Genomic DNA, 22,349 nt, shown 5'->3' on the forward strand with positions numbered 1-22,349 from the left:
GGCCCGGAGGGCCCTTGGTTTGCCTGCCGTGGAGGCCCGGAGGGCCCATTCTGACGCCGTCCCCAACATGCCGACTGGCCAGTGACTCCTAATGGTTCCTGCCTTAGTGGCCCTGAGCTCCCCTGGTGTACCTGCCCGAAGGGCCCATCGTGTGCCTGCCCATCTGGTCTGGAGGGCCCATCATCTACCTGCCCATCTGGCCCAGAGGTAACCTGGTGTGCCTGCCCGGAGGGCCCATCATGTGCCAGCCCATCTGGCCTAGAGGTCTCCTGGTGTGCCTGCCCATCTGGCTCGGAGGTCTGCTGGTGTGCTTGCCCGGAGGGCCCATCGTGTGCCTGCCCATCTGGTTCGGAGGTGTCTTGGTGTGCCTGCCCATCTGGTTCGGAGGTGTGTTGGTGTGCCTGCCCGGAGGGCCCATCGTGTGCCTGCCCATCTGGTTCGGAGGTGTCTTGGTGTGCCTGCCCATCTAGCTCGGAGGTGTCTTGGTGTGCCTGCCCGGAGGGCCCATCGTGTGCCTGCCCATCTGGCTCGGAGGTGTCTTGGTGTGCCTGCCCGGAGGGCCCAGCATGTGCCTGCCCATGTGGCCTGGAGGGCACTTGGTGGGCCATACCCTCTCCAAAAGACCCACCAGTATATATCTGAGAGAAAGATGACATCAGTGCCTGCTCTAGCTTTTTGGGTCCCTAAGCCAGAAATGTTTGAATAGGTTAGTATGCAGTTATTTTAACACTGATGCCCCATCAGGGAAGAAAAAAAAAAAAAAAAAAAAAAGCTGCAAATACTCATGTTGCCTAGAAGCAAAGAACTGGAGTAGGTGGTTACACAACTGCAAGGTTTAGAAACTGACCTTTCCATCAAAACACTGTTCTTCACAAGTCTTTTCATCTGTCCTACAAACTTCTGTAGAGCACATAAAATAAATCTGCAGGAGAAAAAAAATTAACATTTACCATTAAATAAAACATTCACACATCCTTGAGCCATTCATTCCATGTTTGCAGTAAGAACATTGAAAGTTCAGCTACAGGTGAGAGTCTTTAGTAAACTGCTGATTTAAGGACCGTTTGGAGAAAGTCACATCCCATTTTGTTAATGTTCATTTTAGTCAGCAAGTATTTAATAAAGCATGCCTTCTAAATGATTTGACTCACTTCTTCATCAAGATACTTGTTTGTTTTTTGATCCATAAACTCGAAGGCCTGGACCAGAAAGCGCCTTTGGTGCCGATTTTTGGGAAGGCCAATGACTTTAAGGACAGACACAGTTGGATCATAAGGATTGGCACACCTACAAACAAATGCAAGTTTGTGTTAGACAAGGCCATCATTTAACCTTAATACACAGTGGGATTGCACCGTCATGCTTACCCTTCATAAATGAGCACCAGAGCATTCTTTGCAGAGCGAGGGTAAGCTAAACAGTAGTTGACAAGAATTACTGCATCTGGTTTTGGAGACTTCAGGAGCAGTTCAAGATACACTGGCTTGCCAAGGAGCAGTCGCAAGGGCTGATGGTAAGTAGGAAAGTAGCTTGAATAGGTCTCATCTATTGGGATAGAGACAAGAGCAAACTTAAAATTGACAATAAGTTACCCATTTGACCACTACTTATGTACAAAGCACTCCAGCCATGTGGATCAAAATTGTACTAGCATTTGGTGTGGAAAATGAAGCACCTCACCATGAGCAATTCTTAGTGTGACACCGTATAAGCCATGTGAGATAATAGACAATGGCAAGCTGGAACTTGGGGTCTTGACCATGTAGCCGACACTTGCAAGTTCCTGCTGACTGGCCCCCACTTTGTTGTAGCGGCATTCAACCATAAACCTATAAAAGATAAAGTTGAGTTTGGGTCTACATGTGTAGAGATAAATCTTAAAGCAGGACCACAGTCATTACTGGATGAATCATTAGGCCAGTGTTAAAAGTATAACCCACTAACTTGAGGGGATTGCTTCTGGTTATTATCCCATACTTGAGATTCAAAGTTTGTACAACAGACTGCACTTCAGCCAGGTAGATAGTTGTCTCACCAACTTCCTGTGAAAAAAAAAGTTAAAGTTCCTCAGATTTACGGTGTTGTACAAGTATAAAGTTATCAAGATCAACTTTTGACTTGTTTGTCACATGAGAATTAAGTTATATTCAAGTAGAGAATTGCAAGATGCCAACTTTAAGTGCTATGTAAGCACATAATCAGAAATCTAGATGCTAAAAGGTAATGAACATGTAGTCTAGCTTTGCCAGACCTACCTACAGAGCCACAGGATAGTCTGGCTAGTTTTTGCCATGGCATGTTGAGCTCTGCCCTGAGCTGTTGCCAAATGACTTAAGGAATTTGTTTTAGTTCAAAACTCAGATAGTCTAACCAGCTGTCTGAAGTTACCCTGCAGAGATCTGAGCAGTTAGCTATAGTCCTCAAAGAGTTTTGAATTCCAACAGAAAGATTATGGACATTGGAGGAAATGCATCGCTCTGGCAGAATTTCCTGTGGCACCTGAGCAATCCAAAAGTGGGACATTGTGGATATAGCCTAACTAATGTGTGACCTACTTTGCAACAATAGCAGGTCAGGAGTCATGCCCCAATGATTATGTCATACACTGCTGAAAATGCAAACTCAAGGGCTTCAGCTTTAAAAAAAAAAAAAAAAAAAAAAAAGTCTGCCATTTTAATAATCAGTAGTAAGCCTTTCACTCAATCAGGCAATGTATCATATTCTAATGCACTAAAGGCTTGTTTTCAAAAGTGGAATGTGCATTGTAAAACAAGTGATGACTTACATAAGACCGAGCTCCACATTCTGTAACTTTAAACTTAAAGATGGCAACCTTGTCATTAACAAGGACTGGTTTACAATTTGGACTCCCGGGAATAATGAGCTTGGTGGGATCCAAAGGGATGGATGCCGAGTTGAATCGAATGGCAAAAACAAAGTTTCCCCCAGTGCATGCTAAAGTGAGGGGAGAAAAGGTTACAAGTCACTTATGACATTTTCAACTAGAAGGTAAAATTAAGGAATTTTTGATACCGCAGCACTCTAAACTGAAGCCCTACCATCAAGTGGGTAGTAGCAGCCAGAAGAAGACATACAGCATCCCCTCATCTCACAGCTTGAGGAAACTATCCCTTTAAAACCACAAGCCAACTGCTCCTCCAAGGGAACATCACAACCTGAAACAGACATTTTATAATGGTCCATCATCCCTTGTAGCTGTAATTCTTCAATACATTAGTGATGCATAACCTTGTTTTTCATTGCGCATGCAGTTTGCACTCACTTGAATGAATTGATGGATTTGAGGGTGGTGGGGTAGCAACTGGTTTGAAGCACTTTGAGTTGAATTTGCCACTGAGGCGAGGGCCAATCTTTAAATTTTCCTCACAAGCTCCAGTAGCAGCTTTTGTCTGACCAATTTCCTCACAAGATGCAGTTGCAACTTGTGTTTGACCAATCTCATCTACATACAACAACTCCAGGCTGTAGTGATCAGTCTGTAATCATTTGAAATGTTTGTTAAGACTTCAACTGAAAGTAAACACAAGTGATGAGTTTATTTTACATTTAAAATAAACAAAGGCAAATTTACAGCAACTTACATGTTTCACATGGCATCCAGTAAAGGGGACAGTCAAGGTGTTGTTGAAAGAGTCCACTTCATAACCACAAGATTTGGGAGCATCCATGACAGGTAGAAGTTTCTTTGAGCCTGAAAATGAAAATAATCCCAGTAAATAGATGGATTAAGCATAACGTCAAATACACAGAAAAGTCAAGTACATACCCAAAACTGTGACTTCACTTAATGAACCAGCAAGGAGTGTAATCTGGAAGCCAACTTCACTACAGACCACCTCTAATACAGAAGAACTAGGCCTGCTGGTCCAGCTCTTTGGAGGGGCATCTACAAATTCCATCTGAAAGCCATCGGTATCGCTGTCCCAACTCCTTAGATGGGCATCTACTGCGTCTACCTGGAATCCATGGTCAGCAAAAGGGTTGACATTTTCACTAGTGGAGGCACCTTTAACTTCAGGGAGTACATATTCAGGAACTTCATCTTCTTCACTGTCTAAGACAAGACGGTCATCTGGAGGGAAAAGTGATAGTGGTTACAAACTGCAAGCAAAGAGCCTGAGACATTTCCTTAATTATGTCAACAGCACAGTTAAAGAGTAATCTTTACACAGATTAACTTCTTCCTTTATGAAAATGCAGTTGCTAGTAATAAGTTTGATGCTAGTGCAGACTCTTAAGTCTGATTGCATTTCCTTGAGCACAAATAACCATTTTAGAAATTGTGGTCGAAAGCCTTATGCACCTTCCCCCATTATAACTAAAGCATGCCACAAAAGGCTTTCAGAGAAAGAAAATACAAAATGTTTGATACTATTGAAATAACCTTAACCAAACAGTTTAACTGCATGCAGTCATGTAAGTATTGGGTAAAACACTAATGTGATTCGGGTACAAAGAGTAAAATTTATTTTTCAAACATTAGCACATGACTTGACTTTATACATCAGCTTTAAAGTACAGAAGGGTCCATGCTTTAACCTGGCTGAGAGGTTTTCTTGTCACAGGATAACAGAAAGCAAAACCTTTAACAACCCACCGACAGTGAACACACCTTCCACCTGTGGTGTCATCGTCATTTACCTGTCAAGGTAACAAGTTGTGGTTTACGCCACTGCTCCGGCTCATCAGAATTAGAAAGTTGAGTCCAATCGATATGTTTCCAGCCCTGTATTGGAACGAGCAGCAGAGTCACAGTCAGCACTACCGACAACATTTCAACCAACACACCAGCCATGGCCCACACGAAGTCCTCCTGCAGCTGTTGCGCCTTGGTGAATGATTCAGTCTACTACCATGCGACATATATACATTTGAAGTTAATTGATTGCATCTGGTAGCTGCTGATTGGCAATTGCTCATCAAGAAAAGTCTCACAGTGCAGCTGTGGAACAAGTACACAGATCTTTTACTAGAGTAAAAGTAACAATATGCCTACTACTACAGCAAAAAAAGAAAAAAATACTTATTTTTTTACTTCAAAGTCTTACAAAATGTTAAGCATCAAAATAGATTTCAAGTACCAGGTAAATTACTTTGTAATTGGCCCACTTGTAACACAGGCCAATTCTGACCTATTCTTTGCATACATTTTCCAGTCTTGAACTGTGAATCAAAAACCTTTTATTAACTTGGTCAAGATGTTTCTAACCCTTTTTTTTGTGATCACATTTTTTTATTTAAACAGCCAAAGAAAAGTGCAAAACATTGGTCCAGATGACAACATACAGAAAGTTACACTACACACGCCGAAGTAGGCACAGTTCACATTTTCCACAATCCTTCCTTGTGATCAAATGTTTAAGACGTTTTTTAATAATTAAACAAAACATTAAAATACATTTAATACAATATGCCACCTGCTACTCATCTTCGAAAGTAGATTCAAACACTTGCCAAACATGTTACATGCTAGATACAGATTGAAAGTATTGCTTTGCTGTTGTGACATTTTACTGTTATATATAATAAACTGGTAATTTATATCTCATTAACATAATGTTAAATTATGACCACCGACTGTGGCTCAATTTTATATCACAACAAAATGAGTATACTCATCTATTTTTCTTTTCCACATAACATTCAGTGTATATGTATTTCATGTAGCACTACTGAATTTTTGTGTTAGTCATAAAGATATTTTCTAATGGCTTATTATTTTAAATACCAAGCAGAATAAAAAAATAAAAAAGACCTTTGTGTGGCAAAAGGTTTTTTTATTACATATATTTCAATTACACACAAACACTCCATGTTTTCTGCTACTGCACTACAGGTCAAATAAACAGACTACTCCATAGTCTTTATCATTTAAAACAATACATCCTTTTTCTTTAAGTCTTATTCTCCAGAGCCGATAAAACAAACAAATCAAAATAACTGGATGTTCAAACAAAGAGAAAATCATTTGTAGGCGTTGGCTTTATGTTTGGGCAAAAAGTTGAAATTCTTTGGCACAGGTCCAAGTAGCATTTCACTGGAGAGGGGAAGAAAGTAAAACAAATTAACGTCAGTAAATACATAAATTTAACAGATCAGTTTAGTGTAGCTTGATTTGAAATGGTCATTCTTGATGGTTTAAAAATTGTTTACCTAATCCTGACCCAGTCCCCGACATGTTGACTGGCCATCAGTGACTCCAAATAGTTCCTGCCCATGTAGTATGGAGGTCTCTCGTTGATCTTCTGAGGTATCCTCTCCAACAGGCCCACTGGAATATATCTGTGAGACAGAGATAGTGCTATCAGGGCCCACCATAGACTTTTGGGGTCCCTAAGCCCCAAAAGGTTTGATGAATATTTTATTGTTACGTTCTCATTGGTAGGAGCTGAATCTCTATCATCATGTGCAAGATGTCAGAATGTAGAAACCAAAACATATGATACACAAAGTAACCATATGCTGAAGAACATACATTTAACATACATTTATTACAAATAATGAATAATTTTGTGCAAAGTCTTTGCTTTTACTGGCTGATGATCCAGTATCTCCTGACAAAGTTACGCGCCTGTAAATTATAGATAACAATACTCTTATTAATTTTATCAGCTGCATCCGACCGATTCAAACTGGTTTCCCCAGATTTCTTTTTTTATGCAATGTGTATCTTTTCTGAGCTGCAGCTTATAAACACAGTTGGCAGTTGGGGTTTAGTTGGCTGATGCGTTGGGCTGGCTTTGAGTGCTACATTGAGTTTGTTTCTGGATCAAATGGCAAGTTATTGCTTGTTGATAGTAGAATAAATGGAATATCCTAAAGTGCATTTTGTTGCCCACCTGCACATGAAGGAGAGCCACTCTAGCATGAAGGTGCGGGTCTTCTCCACACCTCGAGTGTCGGAGCCCCAGTGCTCCAGACCGAAGTTGCTGAAATCCCTGAGGATGTCCAGTCGCTCACTGGAGGAGATGTCCCAGTGTCTGCTCTCCTTTATTTCAGTGAAGATCCATGGCTTAATGAGAGCACCCCTGAAGAGACAAAAAACATGCAAAATCAAGTTCACCAAAAAGGCTATTGTAACCACAGTGGCAAGGAGAACATGTGTTAGCAAAAATGAACTTAATTGCCAAATAAAACCAATATTCATTATTTACTGAGAAAGAAGGTGTCAGGCTTTCTTTTCTACAAGATGTCCTGCTGTCCTGAAAGTTACAGGTGGCGTAGACCACACAATAATTTGACATTTACTTTGTTTTTTTATTATTTTTTCTATAATGTGTGTAAGGGGCACCAACCTTGCAATCATCATACCAGAAACTCCGGTCTCTCTTGCCTTAATGGCATCTTCATAGGACAGAATGTCTCCATTACCTTAATACAATAAACAATGGTCACCTTAGTTCATCAACAATAATGAATTACTCTTACTAACATTTTGTCCTCATCTACTGTGTGCAGCTGTAATCTTTCCAAATTCACAAACCAAAAAGTGGGACAGGACTAGCCAGCTTGGAACAAGTGGTGATATAGTCCCAGTCAGCCAACTTTGTGTAGCGCTGCTCCCTGGACCGACCATGCAACTGTAAGTAAATAACATAATCAATGGTGTGTTATCACACTTTGACGCTGATTTGCAATTTGTCGCAGGTATGAAAATGATAAAAGAAGAACAACAAAAATATAATGCAGGACTGACAAAAAAAACAACAAGGGGCTTGGGGGAAAAAAAACAACATCTCACACATGTACGCATTTATCTATGCTTCTTTTACAAGACTTACTGTGATCATAGAGACATCCCATTTCTTCATCTCTGGGATGAGTTTGTGCGCTATGTTGCACTTCTCCTGAACACCAGTGCGGATCTTGACAGTTAAAGGGACATCAAGGACCTCCAGGAAGAAAAAAAACTGTTCTCATTTATCCTTACATTTTAGGTGGATTTAGAAAAAATAAACTAATTAAATTCAACACTTAGATACTATATACATTTAATAACAGTGGTATTTCATATTTAGATACAATTGGTTAAAGAAACGCTTACATAGTTCATTCCCTTGATTATCTGTTCAAACTTTCTGGTGCGTGTCATCAAGCCGCAGCCTCCGCCCTGATGAGGAAAAGCAAACAAAGATCAACTGTCAGCGAGTGTCATGTTGATTTTTTATATTTCCAGCCAAACATCCGTGTCTATGATTTATACACAGGGTTTGGAAATACCGATTTGAATAAGTGTGTAAAGCTGCTGCAATTTCTCCCCCTACCAACCCTCACGGTCCCTCAGATCCACCTCAGCCGGTCTCCTTTGCATTCACAAGTCCAAACTCTGTTTGGTTTTGGGTAGAGAGCCTTATCCAGGGCAGCTCCAAGGCTCTGGAACTCCCTCCCCCAAGAGATCCGCACCTCTGAGTCCCTCACCATCTTCCAGTTCCGCCTCAAGACCCATGTCTTCACCTCTGCCTATCCATAGCCCCACGCTCCCTCCCTTCTCATCTGTGCCTGAATCTTGCTGTTTTGTTTTGTTGTGCATTGGAACTTTCCTTTAATCTGAATGGGAAAACATAGTTTGATAGAGGGTTTACCTTCTTGTACACAAGGTCAATGGGGCATCCAGAGTTGATGTCCACAAAGTCAACATCAGTGTTGTTGTTGATGAGCTCTGCACACCTCGTCATGGTGTCGGGGAAGCAGCCCTCCACCTGGACACACAATTCGGACTTCAGAATGGAGGGCATCTTTAATCTCACACAAGTTGTGTTTAAAACAATAACTTGAACAGAGTAATTAAACAACTCTGGTTCTGGAGAGTCTTAATAATCTATGACGACATCACCTGGACGCCAAAAACATCTTCACTTTCGTGCCGTTTCAGGAGGGCCCACTCTGACTGCTGCCCCTGCAGCAGGTTTGTGCACATGGCCATCTCCCCACAGGTGATGTCTGCTCCGAAGCGCTTGCACACACGACGGAAAGGCAGATTTCCACACTAGGGAAAGATAAGTATTTTATCATGTAAAAACCTTATTTATAGGCCAGAATTTTATAGATAGCTTGGTATGTTACTGATTCTTTAGAGTGACCTTTTAAATAAACTCTTGTCTGGAATGATTTGTTGGGCAGCATTAAACTACATCAATAATACATCCAGCAACAGTACTCGAATGAGTCTGGTTGTACTTACAGTTGTCAGAGGAGCAAGGTAGAGCTTGTCTTTAAAGTCCACCTTGAACACAGAGAGAGGGGATTACATGATATTTCTTGTGAGTCACCAATGTATTCTAAGAAAATAGAATTTTGGAGGAAAGACGGTTGCCTGAAGAGATACCTGTTTCTTCTCACATGGGCGCACCTTGATGACATCTACATCAGTCAGTGGGCCAACAGTCTTCACTGGAGGCTGCTTATCTGGGCTGGCCTGTAGTTTGTCACAAAGCAAACAGGTAAAAATACATTAAACAACACACTATTTACACCTACTGTGTACAGTAAGTGCTCAGAGTAGAAGTTTGTACCTGTGTTTCAGTATCAGTAGACACACGCTGCTCCCCTCCTGCTGGATCTGCAGATACTTCAGCTGCACGAGCATCTCCTAAGTGTGCCAAAAGACTGAATTAAAAGACCAAATTTAAATTTACACCCTTTTAACTTAAATGATTACGAATGGCATGCATGTTGCGCAAATAAAATAGCTCCAATAAGTGCCACAGCGACTGACTCACTTCAGAGATACTTCCTTTTCCCTGCAGATTTCTGATCGTCTGTCAGTGTCTCAAAGGACAAACTCACAAAATGGATTAAAGAGAAAAGAATACGACTCGTATTTGTAACTCTTCTTACCATTCCCTTGCTGGTCTCTTTTGTCTTTGTAGTTTGAAAGTGTTTTGAGGTACTCTTCTGACTTCTTGAAGGCCACCGAACGCTTCCTCAGACTAATCTGAAGGTCCTTACTCAGGCTGTTCTTTACTACGTTCCTGCCCTCATTGACCTTAATTAGTTCTGCGTTCTCCATGGTTTTGAAGTCAGGTGTAGTGTGCGCCTTGGCGAAGCGGCAGGTGAGACCATAAGCACACTTTCCAAATGTGTCATAGAGGTAGCAGCTTTCCCCGATGTCAGCAGGCTTAGTGGCAAAGTACTCGGCTACATTATGGTGAAAGTGGCATTTGTCACCGAAGGAGCATTCCCTGTTGGCCTGCACAGGTGGAAAAAGGCATAACAATAACTATCAGCTGGTGTAGGAATTGAAAAGTACTGTAAGTGGCATTTGTGAATGGTTGGTTAAAGTTGTATACCTGAAGGACTGAGAGACACAGTCGTTTTTCATCATAGGCGGTAGGCTTTGTGTGTGGCCTTGACTTATTTTGTCCCCGAAGACGTTTACGGTCTGAGTTGCCGCCCTTATTCTGCTCTTCTGCGTTTAGTTTGAGCTTTTTGGTCTCAGGTTCCTCAACAGGTGTCTCATTTGTCTCCTCAACTCTGTTGTTTTCACTAGCTTTTTCTCCTTTTGAGCCCTGCCACTCAGAGTCTACAAACGCATGAAATTTTTCTTTGGTTGTTAGGAATCTGCAAATACAAGAAAAAAAAGAAATGCAATCGACCCGTCAGTTCGAAGATGTAACAACCTGACATTCAACACAATATTTTAAGACAGAGTGGAATGGCCATTGTGTAGAATAGGGCAACCGTAATGCCCTGCAAAACCATCGGTTACAATTTGTCTATACATTTTGACACACTGCCTTACTTCAGCAATGTGTCAGGGAAGAATATTGGTCACATTTATTCACTGCTCGGTTACCACATTAATTACTCTGTTAATGGTACAATTACAAGAGGGGCTATTGATATGGACCAGCTGTACCTTGTAAAACTGGAACAACAGCTATGTCCATACTCTGTGCAAGAAGTCTAGTGCATTCACCGGCTGCGGAGCCTTTTTGCTGACTGTGTAGTTCTGTTGGCTCCATCAGACAAATAAGTGTGCTGTGTAAATGTATGAGATCATGCTACTCTGCTGAGAAACGGTGGGTTACTTCATCAGGCTGAGAGACAGTTGCTGCCCCAAGCGAAGGGCATCTTTGGATATACCAATGAGCACAAGAAGGAGCATAAGAACAAGCTGCAATTTAAGCTAAATAATGGGCTGTTATGGTGAGGAGGGAGATGCCAGACAAGACATGATGCAGAGGGGGGGGGGGATTTCTGCCTAAACCTAAAATACTTCTAAGATGCATGGAGGAGAGAAAAGTCTCAAGATTTGTATTGTATTGCACAAATGGCTACTAACTTACTGTGGTTTGAGGGCAGCTTCACCCTTCACAGCTTCATCCGTCCTCTTTTCAAGGCTTTCCTCCGCCGGTTTTTCCATCACACCTTCACAGGCTTTCTCTAAATCCTTTATTCTGAAACATGTTGATACATCAGACGATCACTTTGGATAAAACTAACACACTGCTCAACAGAAGAGCTAAGGATTATCTCCTGGCTCTGCAGCGAGTACCGTTTTGTCTTAACATAAACTCTGTACTGCATATTAACTATAGCCTAGGTTACGTCAAGCTACTTAACTTCCTTATGAGTTCACTGTCTGATTAAACTGAATTCAAATTAACGTTAGCAGTAACTTACCTGTTATGTTGCGAATCCAATACTTTGATTATATTTCTGTCACAAACCTTCAAATGCACAGCAACGGCATGAGGAAATGCTTGTGCAGCAGTTTGGTGAAGTCCGTGGTGTACTGGCAGACAAACATTGGTTCCGCATATTACTGTTCGTCTCCCCAATGTTCAGATTAAACTATTAAATCATTTAAATGGAGGTATGTTGTCCAGGGATGGAACACAACAAGATTACCTCTGCTAATTGAATATACATGACATTTTTCAGGTTTAAAATGGCACCAAAAACCCATCTTCTGTATTTCTTTCTGTATATTTAATGTTATTAAATATATTTTTGAGTACTTTATAAAAATCATGATTGAAACGTGTAGTCAGATGATGCCTTTTTGAATATCAATTTTATTTCAAGATTCCATCGTCACATGAGTACCAAGAGCAGCTCTCCAACATCAACATCATTTTTTATACATCTTAGACCAAAATATGATTAATGAGAAGCCAACCAAACACTCTGGCTTGAATGTACTTTTTTCAACCAATCATAACTAATCTGGGCAGTGCTAAGCCCCGATAGTGGAGATGTCGAAAGCGCCGGATGTCAGGCTTTATCCCAGCAATACATTTTTATCCTAGTACATCCATTGAACATGACTAGTCGTCTGGTGAGACACTAAGTCTTTCTATCTTTGCAACAAACCGCTTTCGGCTAGAGTCCAGGATGTTGATGCCATTCTTCTGGAAGTCGTATCCAACTCTCTGCAGCTCCTCTAGTCGCCCTGTAATGTTCTGTGTGCTGTAGTCTAAAACTTTGGGCTTTTCCAGTACCTGCTTCATTGTTATTCCTCCTTTTACGAGACAGTCTAGTTTACAGCTCAGCGTGTCTGGCCCAATGTACAGAACCATTGGATAGCTGATGATTAGTTTTTTTATGTCAGCCCTCCGACAGCCAAGTAAAACCATCTTTTGTTGGAGACTGTTAAAATTCTTTTTCAGATATTCATTGGAAAGGTCCAGTATCTCTGCTCCAGGGCCTTGAAGAAGAGAAAGCAGTTCTGAATTGCTCAACTTAAGAGAAGTTCTCAGGATATCAATGTTTGCCTTGACTCTCTTAGTGCTTCGAATGAGAATATAAAGGTTTCTGGATATGACAGCTTTTGGAAACTGCTCTGGATTCTTCCCACCAAGTTCTGCACAGATGTCTTCCAGAAACTCCACCATCTGCCTGTTGAGCTCTAAACTGTTAGAGAATGTCCGCGGAGCTGTGGTCAGCAGCCGATGGAGGTCTTTGGTGTTCAGTCCCAGCGAGGTCAGAAAAGCTATGTTCTTTTCCAAGTTCCCATTATCACTGGACCGGAAAAAAGACTCAGGTGAACGATTCAGGATGCTCACAATTTCTTCATCAGACTTGAAGATGTTTCTCCACAGCTCCCAGCGCTGTTCCAAGTGTTCAACTGAGCGGGTGATAGCACGGGGATAACGGGATATGATTCCGGCTATTACTTTGCGGCTTGCACCTTTACTTTGCAGGAATTGAGCAAGACCTTGCTCATTAGTGAAGACTTTCCGAAGCACCCCAGGCTGACGCTGGCGTGCCATCTTCACATCAACTCCCATGAGATTCAGATTCTCCAGCAGAGATTCATTCTCTGGGGTAACCTGTGGATTTGGCAGCTCATTACTTCTTGTAGGAGCACTGCAAAGCCTCCTGGGAAGGCAGGTTGATGTTGACTGTAGTGTAATTAACCCAAAGCTGCGCTGCAGCGTCACTGATCGACGGAGGCTGAAAAGAGCCCTCGCTCCAGCTATTGCTGCCATTTCTAATGAGGGCTACACTTTAACATAACTTCTAGTTTAAGTGGACCTGAAAGAGAAATAAACATATTTAGCTCATTAATAATCTAGTCAAAGAAACAAAAGTGAAGTTGTTATAGCCACTAGGTCACAAACAGTGCATATTAGCAAAATGTTTTAACACAATTATGCAATGGTGAAATAGGTAATCAAATCTTTCAGTAAAAGTAACAAGAGCCACATTATAAAGTATTCTCTATTATAACTAAAAGTCCTATTTACTTAGGAAAACCACAGTGACGTTACTGATGCACAAACATGTCTGCAGCATTTAGGTATTTTAGGTGTAAGAACTAATTACTAATAATGCATCATATTTTATTTGTTTGTTATTTTTTTAAATTTACGTTAATTGAAAGCAGTCAAGTGAAGTAGTGTTACAGCTGGCCTAGAACTAGGCTACGTTTACTCATAGCTATGAGTAAACGTAGCCTAGTTCTTACCCCCAATGCAGTATTGACACTCCAAATATCTGCTTTTGTTAAGGTCCTGTCATATTCTAAGCTATATCATTGTAATTTCAAGTCAATCGTTACTTTAATGTTATAAATAAAACCGTAAGTAGCCTACAGTTTCTAATGAGAAACAGTTTCTAATGAGTTTCTAATGAGAAACTGTTTTCACTTTAAAATGACTAACGTAAAATGGAACGTCCTTACTACTACAAGCATGATGTCGTTAACTGTTAACGTTATGACTTTTACCACGTACAATAAGTTACATATGTATCAAGGGCTCAAGCCATAGTCTTCTAATAGAAAATGTAATTAAAACACATACCATATATACATTTGTAGGTAGCCATGTTTAGTGGCTCTTGGCCACTTACTTGCTCGTGAGGGATATTTGACAGCCGAAATCAACATGCAGAATCAATGCGGAAACGTGAATCTGGTGAAACTCCCGCGATATTTGTCGTCCAAGGGACTAATATCGCCAATTAGCGCCATCTAGCGTGTTGGAGTTATAAATGTGGTGTGTGTGTGTGTGTGTGTGTGTGTGTGTGTGTGTGTGTGGTTGGTGGGTGTGTGTGTGTGTGTGTGTGTGTGTGTGTGTGTGTGTGTGTGTGTGTGTGGTGTGTGTGTGGTGTGTGTGTGTATATATATACAATATATATATACATTTAACCACTAGATGGGAGCAAATGACTTTCATCAGTGGGTACAAATTTCTACCGTCATAAAATACATTGATGAGATTATAAATTAACCATACATTAATTACATAATCCGAATAATTTGAACTAAGGTATTTGGATTAATAGGTTACTTTTCACAATACTGTTTAACTTTAAGCGAGCAGTGCGAGAAGTACAACTGAGTAAAACCCATTAATGGTTCAAGGCAGTTAGCAGAATTTTAGATTTTATTATGATTTTCTCCAGTTCATCTTATCCATTCAATTAACTATTCAACTACATGTTCTGCACATTTTGTCTTCATAATTTATAGTATAAGGATTCATGGTCTTCTACTGTGGCAGTAGCTCAGTCCATAGGGAGTTGGGTTGGGAACCGGAGGGTCACTGGTTCAAGTCCCCGTATGGACCAAAAAGAAGGGAGTGTGGATTGGTGGCTGGAGAGATGCTACTTCACCCAGGTGCTGTTGAGCAAGGCACTGTACCCTCCCACCCGCTCAGGGCGCTGGTTTGGCTGGCAGCCCACTCACTCTGACATCTCTCCATTAGTGCATGTATAGATCCTGAACGTGGGTGGTGTGTGTGTGAGTGTGTGTGTGTAGTTCAGGACTGTGTATTAACAAGTGTGGACACAGAGTGTAAATTGTAATTTCCCCATTGGGGATTAATAAATAGATAAAAATTATACTAAATTCTTTCATTCTGAATATAATTTTATATTATTTTCTGGAAATCAAAAATCACCATTTATCGTTTGTGTGCACATGTAAAATTTGAACTTGTCCTTAGGTTGTTAAAACTCTCAAATTCATAGAGGCTATATAAAGTGCTTGACCTTCTAAATGGAGATGACCCCGGATAATTGCACAGCTATCTGCTCAAAATGTACACTGTAAACAAGCATTCACTCGCAAAGCCATCAGAGTGGACTTGGATTTATAGCTGTATGTGGCAAGCTTAATGTTTTCAGTATAATCATGAGTTGTAGAGTATATTAGACTCTGAGTTACAGGTATTCATATTTAATTTATGCCAGGCGTACATGATACCGCTGACGTTCTTGTAAACCCATGAGGCACAAGAGAGCGTTTGCCATGTGTTGAGGCTCACAGCTTAGCATTGAAACATCTACTGACCCATTGTCTGTCTTTACTGATGAGTTCCACCACTCATGAATATTTTAATACCTCAAAGTGATATCTTCATCATGCAAATGAGCTTTCACTCCGCTGCTCTAAGATTGAAGTGAGCATGGTGTTTTAGTGAAACCATGATAGGGTGAGTGTTTCCGCTTTATGTCATCTCAGTCATCAGCAGGCCCAGTTTAAATGTATTTACAGTTCCACTTTTCTCACACTTGTCCAAAGCACTTCTGCCTGTATATTTGCATAATAATGTGAGTGGGAGCGACTCTTATGGCTTATGGTTCTGCCTTGTTTGAATCATTTTGAGTCTCACAAGACACTTGATGAGAAGAAATGGAAGACACAAGAAAGAAGGATGAATTTGCTCCTACACTGAGACACTTCATGAATGTTACAGCTTTTGCACATATTAGTGTAATATTAGTTAACATCGCTGCCTCCATATCTTTCACTCAGTGCCCGTTCATCATGCACACCCAGCTAAAACTGTAATGCAGCCTAATACAGTTAATTTGTTTATTATTATGTCATGCCGGACTTTTGGCTCATCCTGCATGGGATTACAAGACACTGCTGTAAACAAAAGTACAATATGCATAGTCAGATGACACAGACACAAAACTAAATTTTCAAACAAATTGTGTTTCAAAAAGCAGAATTAAAAACAACAGAGATGCAAATTGACATAGGTCTATTCTGATCATTGAAATAGCATACTACTAGGCTATACTTTAATGTTTTTTGTTAAAACACTTTTAAATGGGGCGCCTGGATAGCTCAGCTGGTAGAGTGGGCGCCCATACACAGAGGTTTACTCCTCGACGCAGCGGGTGCGGGTTTGATTCTGACCTGTGGCATTTTGCTGAATATCATTCCCCCTTTCACCCCATTTACATATCGTCATCTGTCCTATCAAAATAAAGACCTTAAATGCCACCCAAAAAATTGTCTTAAAACACTTTTAAATATTGATTCAATTTTACTGTGTTCAGTAGTGTTTATTTATTTTATTTTGTTCCCTCCATTCGGAGTTTTTATGTGGCTGTTGTTTAGACTGGATTAGTTTCAGACATAGGTGTGCGTAATAAATGGGCAACTGAGGGGCTCTTCTTCCCCTCAGCCAAAAAGCATAAATTACTTTCTAATCATAGCTAATAATTTTCTCTTGCTATTTTTTCATTCCTTTTTGCTCATCCGATTCCATTTTAATTCCAGTATGCCCATTTTCTCACTCCCTCTGAACCTTTTAAAATTGTTAAGTGGACTTATGTGTTACTTTATGCATGCATATATCTGCTGTGTTTTTTATATTAAATGGATTTCTGTCTGATCCATTTGTTGTGGTGTACTTGGTAAAGTTGCTTAGGTAACTGCTGACACTTTACTCCTTCAGAGAATCAATAATTCAAAAGCTGTCGAAACTTTCAAATGCTCAGCAGTTCCCAGACGCTCTAGCACATGCAGTGAGTGTTCACAGGTGGGATCAAATTGGTCAAAATGTCTAAAAGAAGATGGGTGGAATTAAAAATCTGCCAAACAATAAGCTGTTCGGCTCCTGTCAGCCGAAGACACAGAGCATCCTCTCCTGCTGCTGCTGGTATGTTATACGGTAATTGATTCTAAGAAGCAGACAAATCTTTTTTTTTTCGGTAGCTCCAGCAGGTTTTCTGAGAAAATCATCTTATTTTATGAACCATACTGAAACAGAAGGTGACAGGACTGTGTCCTACAAGAGTACTTAAACAATGTTTCTACATCAACCTATGTTCAGTCGAGGACAACGATTGCGTTGTTCATGTGAATATGGAGGCTTTTAACAACCTTAAATTTTACAAATACGCAAACACAATCTGTATTGTTTTTAAAACTCAAGATCTTTGGTATCTCAAGTATCTTTTTAAAAAAATTCTTTGGTAAAAATGTGTTGCCTTTGCAGGGTGAAGTTATGTTGGGGGAATTTGGACCTAATAAAATCTTAACTACAGCACTGTTACATAACCTGTTCCAGACATCTGACTCGCAGCTAACTTCTCCAATTTGTTCACGTTTAATTTGGAAGAATCAATGAATGAAGTGAACCAAAACGGCAGTTCAGTCTGTATTCTGTAATCCATATCCTGAACAGCTACTTTTCCAATACCTGTTATGATGATGCATAAACTTTGTAGACGGAAGATCAATTCCACATGAAGTCTGTGTATAAGTTAAATAAATTGTATATTGTGTCCTTTCTCGCCTTTATCTGTCCTGGAAACTGATGCCAGTCTCTTATGTTACCTGCTGTTTCATTTAGCCAAGGAAGCTCAAATGTTTCTTTTCAATAGTTTACACCAATAGCCCAGTTAAGTTCCATGCTGTAAAATGTGAGTTGATGGGTGAAGTCTTTATTAGAAAGAAAAAAAACAGATTTGAAATGAAAATATCTAGTGTTAAAAAACAGCAAGTAAGTAATCATAGAAACCGAGCAGACATTTTACGCAGGATTCAGAATGCATATAAAACAGTGAAATTTATGATTATTATATAAGTCATCAGATAATTTAATTATATCATTAATGCTTGTTAAAAAAATCCCTGTACATTAAGACATTAAAGGATCCTGCCATGTAAGTATTTCCTTTACAAATTCAGATTTCGTCCAAACCTCATAGATGAAAACATGAGAAATGACAAAGAAAAGCATTAAATAAAAGATCCATGTGGTTTATTTAAGAAGTTTTAGACAGTCAACAACTGTTTAATTATTAGGCTATGCGATGGAATGCAACTTAGTGCATTTATTAAAGAACTACTTGAATACAATAATGAGGTACACATACCTACATTTGATGCCATGTTATAATCCAGAGAGAAATCCTCCATAAGTATTTGTCAGCTACACTTTGTGGTCACTTTATGAATTGAGATTTATGTTTTTAACTATTGCAGTAGGATACTTTGCTCTATTGTTTAAGGTTTATTCCACTTTCATATGTTTATTGTATGCAACACAATAAGGCAACTGAAAACTTACATTGGGAATAATTCAGAATGTGATTCTGATAATAAATTCTTCGTAAAAATACAACTGATCCATTTTATTTCTATGGAATGCTCTCGGAATAGTTTTACTTTTGATATTTTGTGTTGCTAATACGAAAGTAAAAGATTTGAATACAGGACTTTTTCTTGTAATGGAGTACTTAAATGCCGTGCTACTCCTATGTTTACTTAAGTAAAAGCTCAAATTTCCTCTTCTACCACTGATCAAAACCGTAATACTGCATGGTAAACGTTTTTATTTGGGATAATATCGATATTTCTGACAGCACCTGAAAGCAACAAAGTGGAAGACCAAGGGGCGTGGCTGTGAAGGCACCTAAACGGCGTCATCATATTTGCGTCTCATGTTTACGTGTAAAACATGGCGGCGGACTACCAACAAGGAGACAGCACCACCTAGTAAATGCGACTGGCAGCAAGCTGGAAGACAGACGAGAGACATATTTAACCGTTAGTTTTTAATATTGTTCTTGCCGATATTTCGCATGAAGAAGTTTCCCTCTTGTTTCAGCCACAGGGACCGCGGTGATGGAAGACGAGGAGAGGCAAAAGAAGCTGGAGGCCGGCAAAGCAAAGGTAGGAACCTCCGTTTTTGATGTTAGCATAACTCATTAACACTGCTTTCATTGCTGTAAAGTTGTAAGTTATTGTTGTCGACAACTTATTTCCTCACGGCTGGGTCTGTCATCTGTTTTTTTGGGTCCCCCCCTCCCCCCCTCCCTCCCCTTTTTATGCCCCGCTCAGCTGTCAGTCCCAGCAAACATGCGCCCTGCTGACAGCCGGGGGTTGGCTCGCCGGGGTTAGCACAGCTACTGCTAGCCACAGACTCCTTTGTCATCATGCTTGTCTCACGTTACTCCAATGTTTAATTTTCCTTTTCTGAAACGTGCAGGAGTGTGCACGCAATGCCAACTTAATCACCCACAAGTCAAGCCCCCCCCCCCATCGTTAACAAAGGCTTATTAACGCCACAGGAAGTGTGCCGGACAGGCTGGTGTAACAGGATTTACAGGACATTTTTCTACTAGCTAGAGCAAACATTGCCACACATGACACATTGGCTTGCTACATTGGCTTTTTGAATCATCAGCATCAACATTTAGGTCAGGAGGACAACCCCCACCCATCCAATAACTGACGTAAAACTATGGATAATGCTTTTGTTTGTAAACCTGTAATGATGCCCATCCTTATTATTTTTGTCACATAAATGAGTTTTTTCTCATGTTATAAATTGCAATGAAATAAATGGTCCACTGCTCTGTCTGACCTATCCTCTATTCATTTGTTGCCTGGACTGGTGCATTACCTTGCAGCAGCTCTGTTCTTGCTATTTCTTCACTCAAATATATCTCAGGGAATAAATTCTGTCCATAACACGCCTGCAAGGAGATGTGTTGTACCTAGCCTAAAGACATGGCTAATTGGAGGAATTGTATACAAAACATATTTGGCTATCAGTGTAACAATCTAAGGATTAAAGACATTATCTTTATAGCCTCATCTTGGCAAAAAGTTACATAGATATTTGTCCCTATTACTATGTAACAGGTATATAACATTCCTTTTTAATATTGCAGTTTTTGTCCTTGTGATTCTCTATGGACCCATTTACAAAGTGTTGGTATTGAAAATACTAATACATTTTGTCAGGCAGACTTGGAAAGGTGCTACACTCCAAATGCTTTCCATCCAAACACTGCAAAGAAACATATAATAAACTGCATTTGGTGTCTCTTTTGGTCACTCCAGGTTTCATGTTTTGAGCTGGTGTTCTGGCTTTTAGGTTAGCACCGTGTGAGAGACCATGAGAAACCCCATCTTCGTTGTAATAGCTCTGGAATTCTGCCCCACTGTACTGCAGGAGCGTCTGCTGTTATTTTATTTGACACAGTACCATGTCACCATGCCCTCACATGCAGGTAGAGATTTTACAAGATGTCATTATTTGTTCTACTACCCTCCCAAAGTCAGATTGGATCTAAGTTTGGCTTGAGTCCAAGATGCATGGCTGGATATCGTTCAGAAAATTTCAATATCATGGGGCCTCTTGTAGCTCACCTGGTAAAGCATGCGCCCCAAGTACTAACACTCAGTGCTCACCACAGTGGCATGGGTTTAATTCTAACCCGCGTCACTTTGCTGCATATCATCCCCTTCTCTCTCCCTTTTTTTCTGTCTTCAGATGTCCTATCTTATAAGGGCCAAAAATCCCCCCCAAAAATCGTTGTTTCCCGTACGGCAATCCCCCGCATTATTAGCTCTTGTTACAAGCATACTGCATGCTTATTGGCTCACTGGCGCTAATGAGATTTACTCCTTAGGTATTTAAATTTGGTATTGAATGACAAGGCATTTTTCTGTACTATGGAGGTAGTATTATCAGTGCCTAAAAGTATTGTAGTTCTGTACCCAGCCCTACCAACCTCTGACCTGATATACAGAATGTCAGCAAGCTAAGGGGAGTGCTAAGACAATAACTTAACCCAATGCCTCTCTAAACTACCAAACCTAAAAGGAAAACATTTAAACTAGCTGTTTTAGATAAAAAATAAGTATAATTAGTATGCGCCTGTGTGGCCAAACTTTTGCCCCAATATTTAATCAGAATTAGATATATGGTGATGGATAGGTGACATATAGCTGTTGTGATTTTCCGGTTTAAAATTAAGAGGCAAAGCCCAGTGACTGGGTAATGTGTTTCTCAAATCAGGTATAGGTGAAGTGAAGGGAAAACTGTCGATCATCTATTGTATAGCTGGCTTGGAGTGACATCCGTCCCAAGCAATTGCCTACTGAGTCATACCAGGCACTGAAGTGTTAATTAGGGGCTGGTGTTGCCAAGCTATTGTTCCAAGTCACTGGCTGCGGATGTATTGTTGCTTTCACCTTTCCACAAGAAACAAGCATAATGGAGTTACTTGTGGAAGACTTTAGCTTGGTTCTCCAGTTACAGGGCAGATAAACTCAAGATGCTAAAAAGATTTTGTGTTAGGTCAGAGAAACTCCCAGACTCATATGGCACCTTTTAAAAGCACCAGGGTGGAAGTTTGTTATTTTGAACATGATTTCTTGAAAGAAATAGTGTAAATTGCTGGTGTAGTCCAGTGCGGTTACATTTCATTAACTAAAATATTGAAAAACTGTTTTTAATCTTAGTTTATGTCATCAATCGAGGTTTAGATGTTGGCTTCTTTTACAGTCACAGAGGTGTGTCTCCATAGATAACTTTTAATGTTTATTTTCCCTTTTACTTTTTATCTATTTGTCTATAGGTCATTAATGCTCAGCCAGTCAATTTGTCCATCACACACAGTGTGTTGAACAGCACGGATTTTTAATACAACTTCAATGAATAACGCGTGGCAGCCTATTTGCTGTTCCAGAATTTTCAAAATGATACTGATTGGGGCAGGGCACTGCAGTGTTTTTTATTTGGCTCAAGGGATGCACACATCATTTATGGAGGACGGCATGTATCTTTGTTTTCTCTGCTTCTCTGATTTGTCAATGTTTGTAACTTTACCAGCTT

At 40.2% G+C, this 22,349-nt stretch overlaps 4 protein-coding genes across 5 annotated transcripts in view; 1 reads left to right on the forward strand and 3 right to left on the reverse strand.

Annotated features, from left to right (window-relative positions):
* LOC116702014 (uncharacterized) overlaps positions 1–4,846 on the reverse strand; it is a 5,230-nt gene extending 384 nt beyond the window's left edge. The window contains exons 1-14 of the mRNA XM_032536072.1: positions 4,663–4,846; positions 3,948–4,093; positions 3,788–3,890; positions 3,603–3,712; positions 3,421–3,497; positions 3,284–3,381; positions 3,060–3,224; positions 2,786–2,955; positions 1,945–2,042; positions 1,681–1,829; positions 1,368–1,545; positions 1,152–1,287; positions 848–922; positions 4–638 (exon numbers count right to left, since the gene is read on the reverse strand). Of these exons, the coding sequence (XP_032391963.1) occupies positions 4–638; positions 848–922; positions 1,152–1,287; positions 1,368–1,545; positions 1,681–1,829; positions 1,945–2,042; positions 2,786–2,955; positions 3,060–3,224; positions 3,284–3,381; positions 3,421–3,497; positions 3,603–3,712; positions 3,788–3,890; positions 3,948–4,093; positions 4,663–4,816 (2,294 nt within the window). The 5' untranslated portion in view covers positions 4,817–4,846. The remainder of the gene's footprint in view (positions 1–3; positions 639–847; positions 923–1,151; positions 1,288–1,367; positions 1,546–1,680; positions 1,830–1,944; positions 2,043–2,785; positions 2,956–3,059; positions 3,225–3,283; positions 3,382–3,420; positions 3,498–3,602; positions 3,713–3,787; positions 3,891–3,947; positions 4,094–4,662) is intronic.
* A 1,068-nt stretch (positions 4,847–5,914) lies between these two features.
* On the reverse strand, positions 5,915–11,763 carry dus3l (dihydrouridine synthase 3-like (S. cerevisiae)). Of its 2 annotated transcripts, none has more exons than XM_032535480.1 (16): positions 11,647–11,763; positions 11,310–11,420; positions 10,311–10,581; positions 9,859–10,210; positions 9,534–9,610; positions 9,347–9,436; positions 9,203–9,244; positions 8,855–9,007; positions 8,604–8,720; positions 8,066–8,131; positions 7,803–7,913; positions 7,505–7,601; positions 7,317–7,392; positions 6,861–7,049; positions 6,175–6,303; positions 5,915–6,058 (listed from the first exon to the last, which is right to left on the reverse strand). In XM_032535480.1, exons 2-16 carry the CDS (start codon positions 11,384–11,386, stop codon positions 5,986–5,988), a joined length of 1,920 nt encoding a protein of 639 aa, XP_032391371.1. In that variant the 5' UTR covers positions 11,387–11,420; positions 11,647–11,763; the 3' UTR covers positions 5,915–5,985. The 2 variants fall into 2 exon arrangements, with proteins under 2 accessions (XP_032391371.1, XP_032391372.1); XM_032535481.1 differs by having other exon boundaries at positions 5,989–6,058; positions 6,186–6,303.
* Positions 11,764–12,021: 258 nt separating this feature from the next.
* Positions 12,022–14,379, reverse strand: mterf1 (mitochondrial transcription termination factor 1). Its single transcript, XM_032535530.1, has 2 exons — positions 14,274–14,379; positions 12,022–13,503 (listed from the first exon to the last, which is right to left on the reverse strand). The coding sequence occupies exon 2, from the start codon at positions 13,455–13,457 to the stop codon at positions 12,294–12,296; it is 1,164 nt and encodes a 387-aa protein (XP_032391421.1). The 5' UTR covers positions 13,458–13,503; positions 14,274–14,379; the 3' UTR covers positions 12,022–12,293.
* Positions 14,380–19,147: 4,768 nt separating this feature from the next.
* Positions 19,148–22,349, forward strand: part of akap9 (A kinase (PRKA) anchor protein 9) — a 67,797-nt gene continuing 64,595 nt past the window's right edge. Inside the window, exon 1 of the mRNA XM_032536073.1 lies at positions 19,148–19,393. Within this exon, the coding sequence (XP_032391964.1) occupies positions 19,346–19,393 (48 nt within the window). The 5' untranslated portion in view covers positions 19,148–19,345. The remainder of the gene's footprint in view (positions 19,394–22,349) is intronic.

This window comes from Etheostoma spectabile, chromosome 14, assembly GCF_008692095.1.
Source record: "Etheostoma spectabile isolate EspeVRDwgs_2016 chromosome 14, UIUC_Espe_1.0, whole genome shotgun sequence".
Taxonomy (NCBI): domain Eukaryota; kingdom Metazoa; phylum Chordata; class Actinopteri; order Perciformes; family Percidae; genus Etheostoma; species Etheostoma spectabile.

Excerpts from the sequence above, each read along its gene's own strand:
- dus3l (XM_032535480.1), bottom strand. The coding sequence starts at position 11,386 with ATGGAAAAACCGGCGGAGGAAAGCCTTGAAAAGAGGACGGATGAAGCT. Across the intron at positions 10,582-11,309 it reads GAAGCTGCCCTCAAACCACA|ATTCCTAACAACCAAAGAAA; the intron begins GTAAGTTAGTAG and ends TTGTATTTGCAG. Across the intron at positions 7,602-7,802 it reads GGGATGTCTCTATGATCACA|TTGCATGGTCGGTCCAGGGA; the intron begins GTAAGTCTTGTA and ends ATTTACTTACAG.
- mterf1 (XM_032535530.1), bottom strand. The coding sequence starts at position 13,457 with ATGGCAGCAATAGCTGGAGCGAGGGCTCTTTTCAGCCTCCGTCGATCA.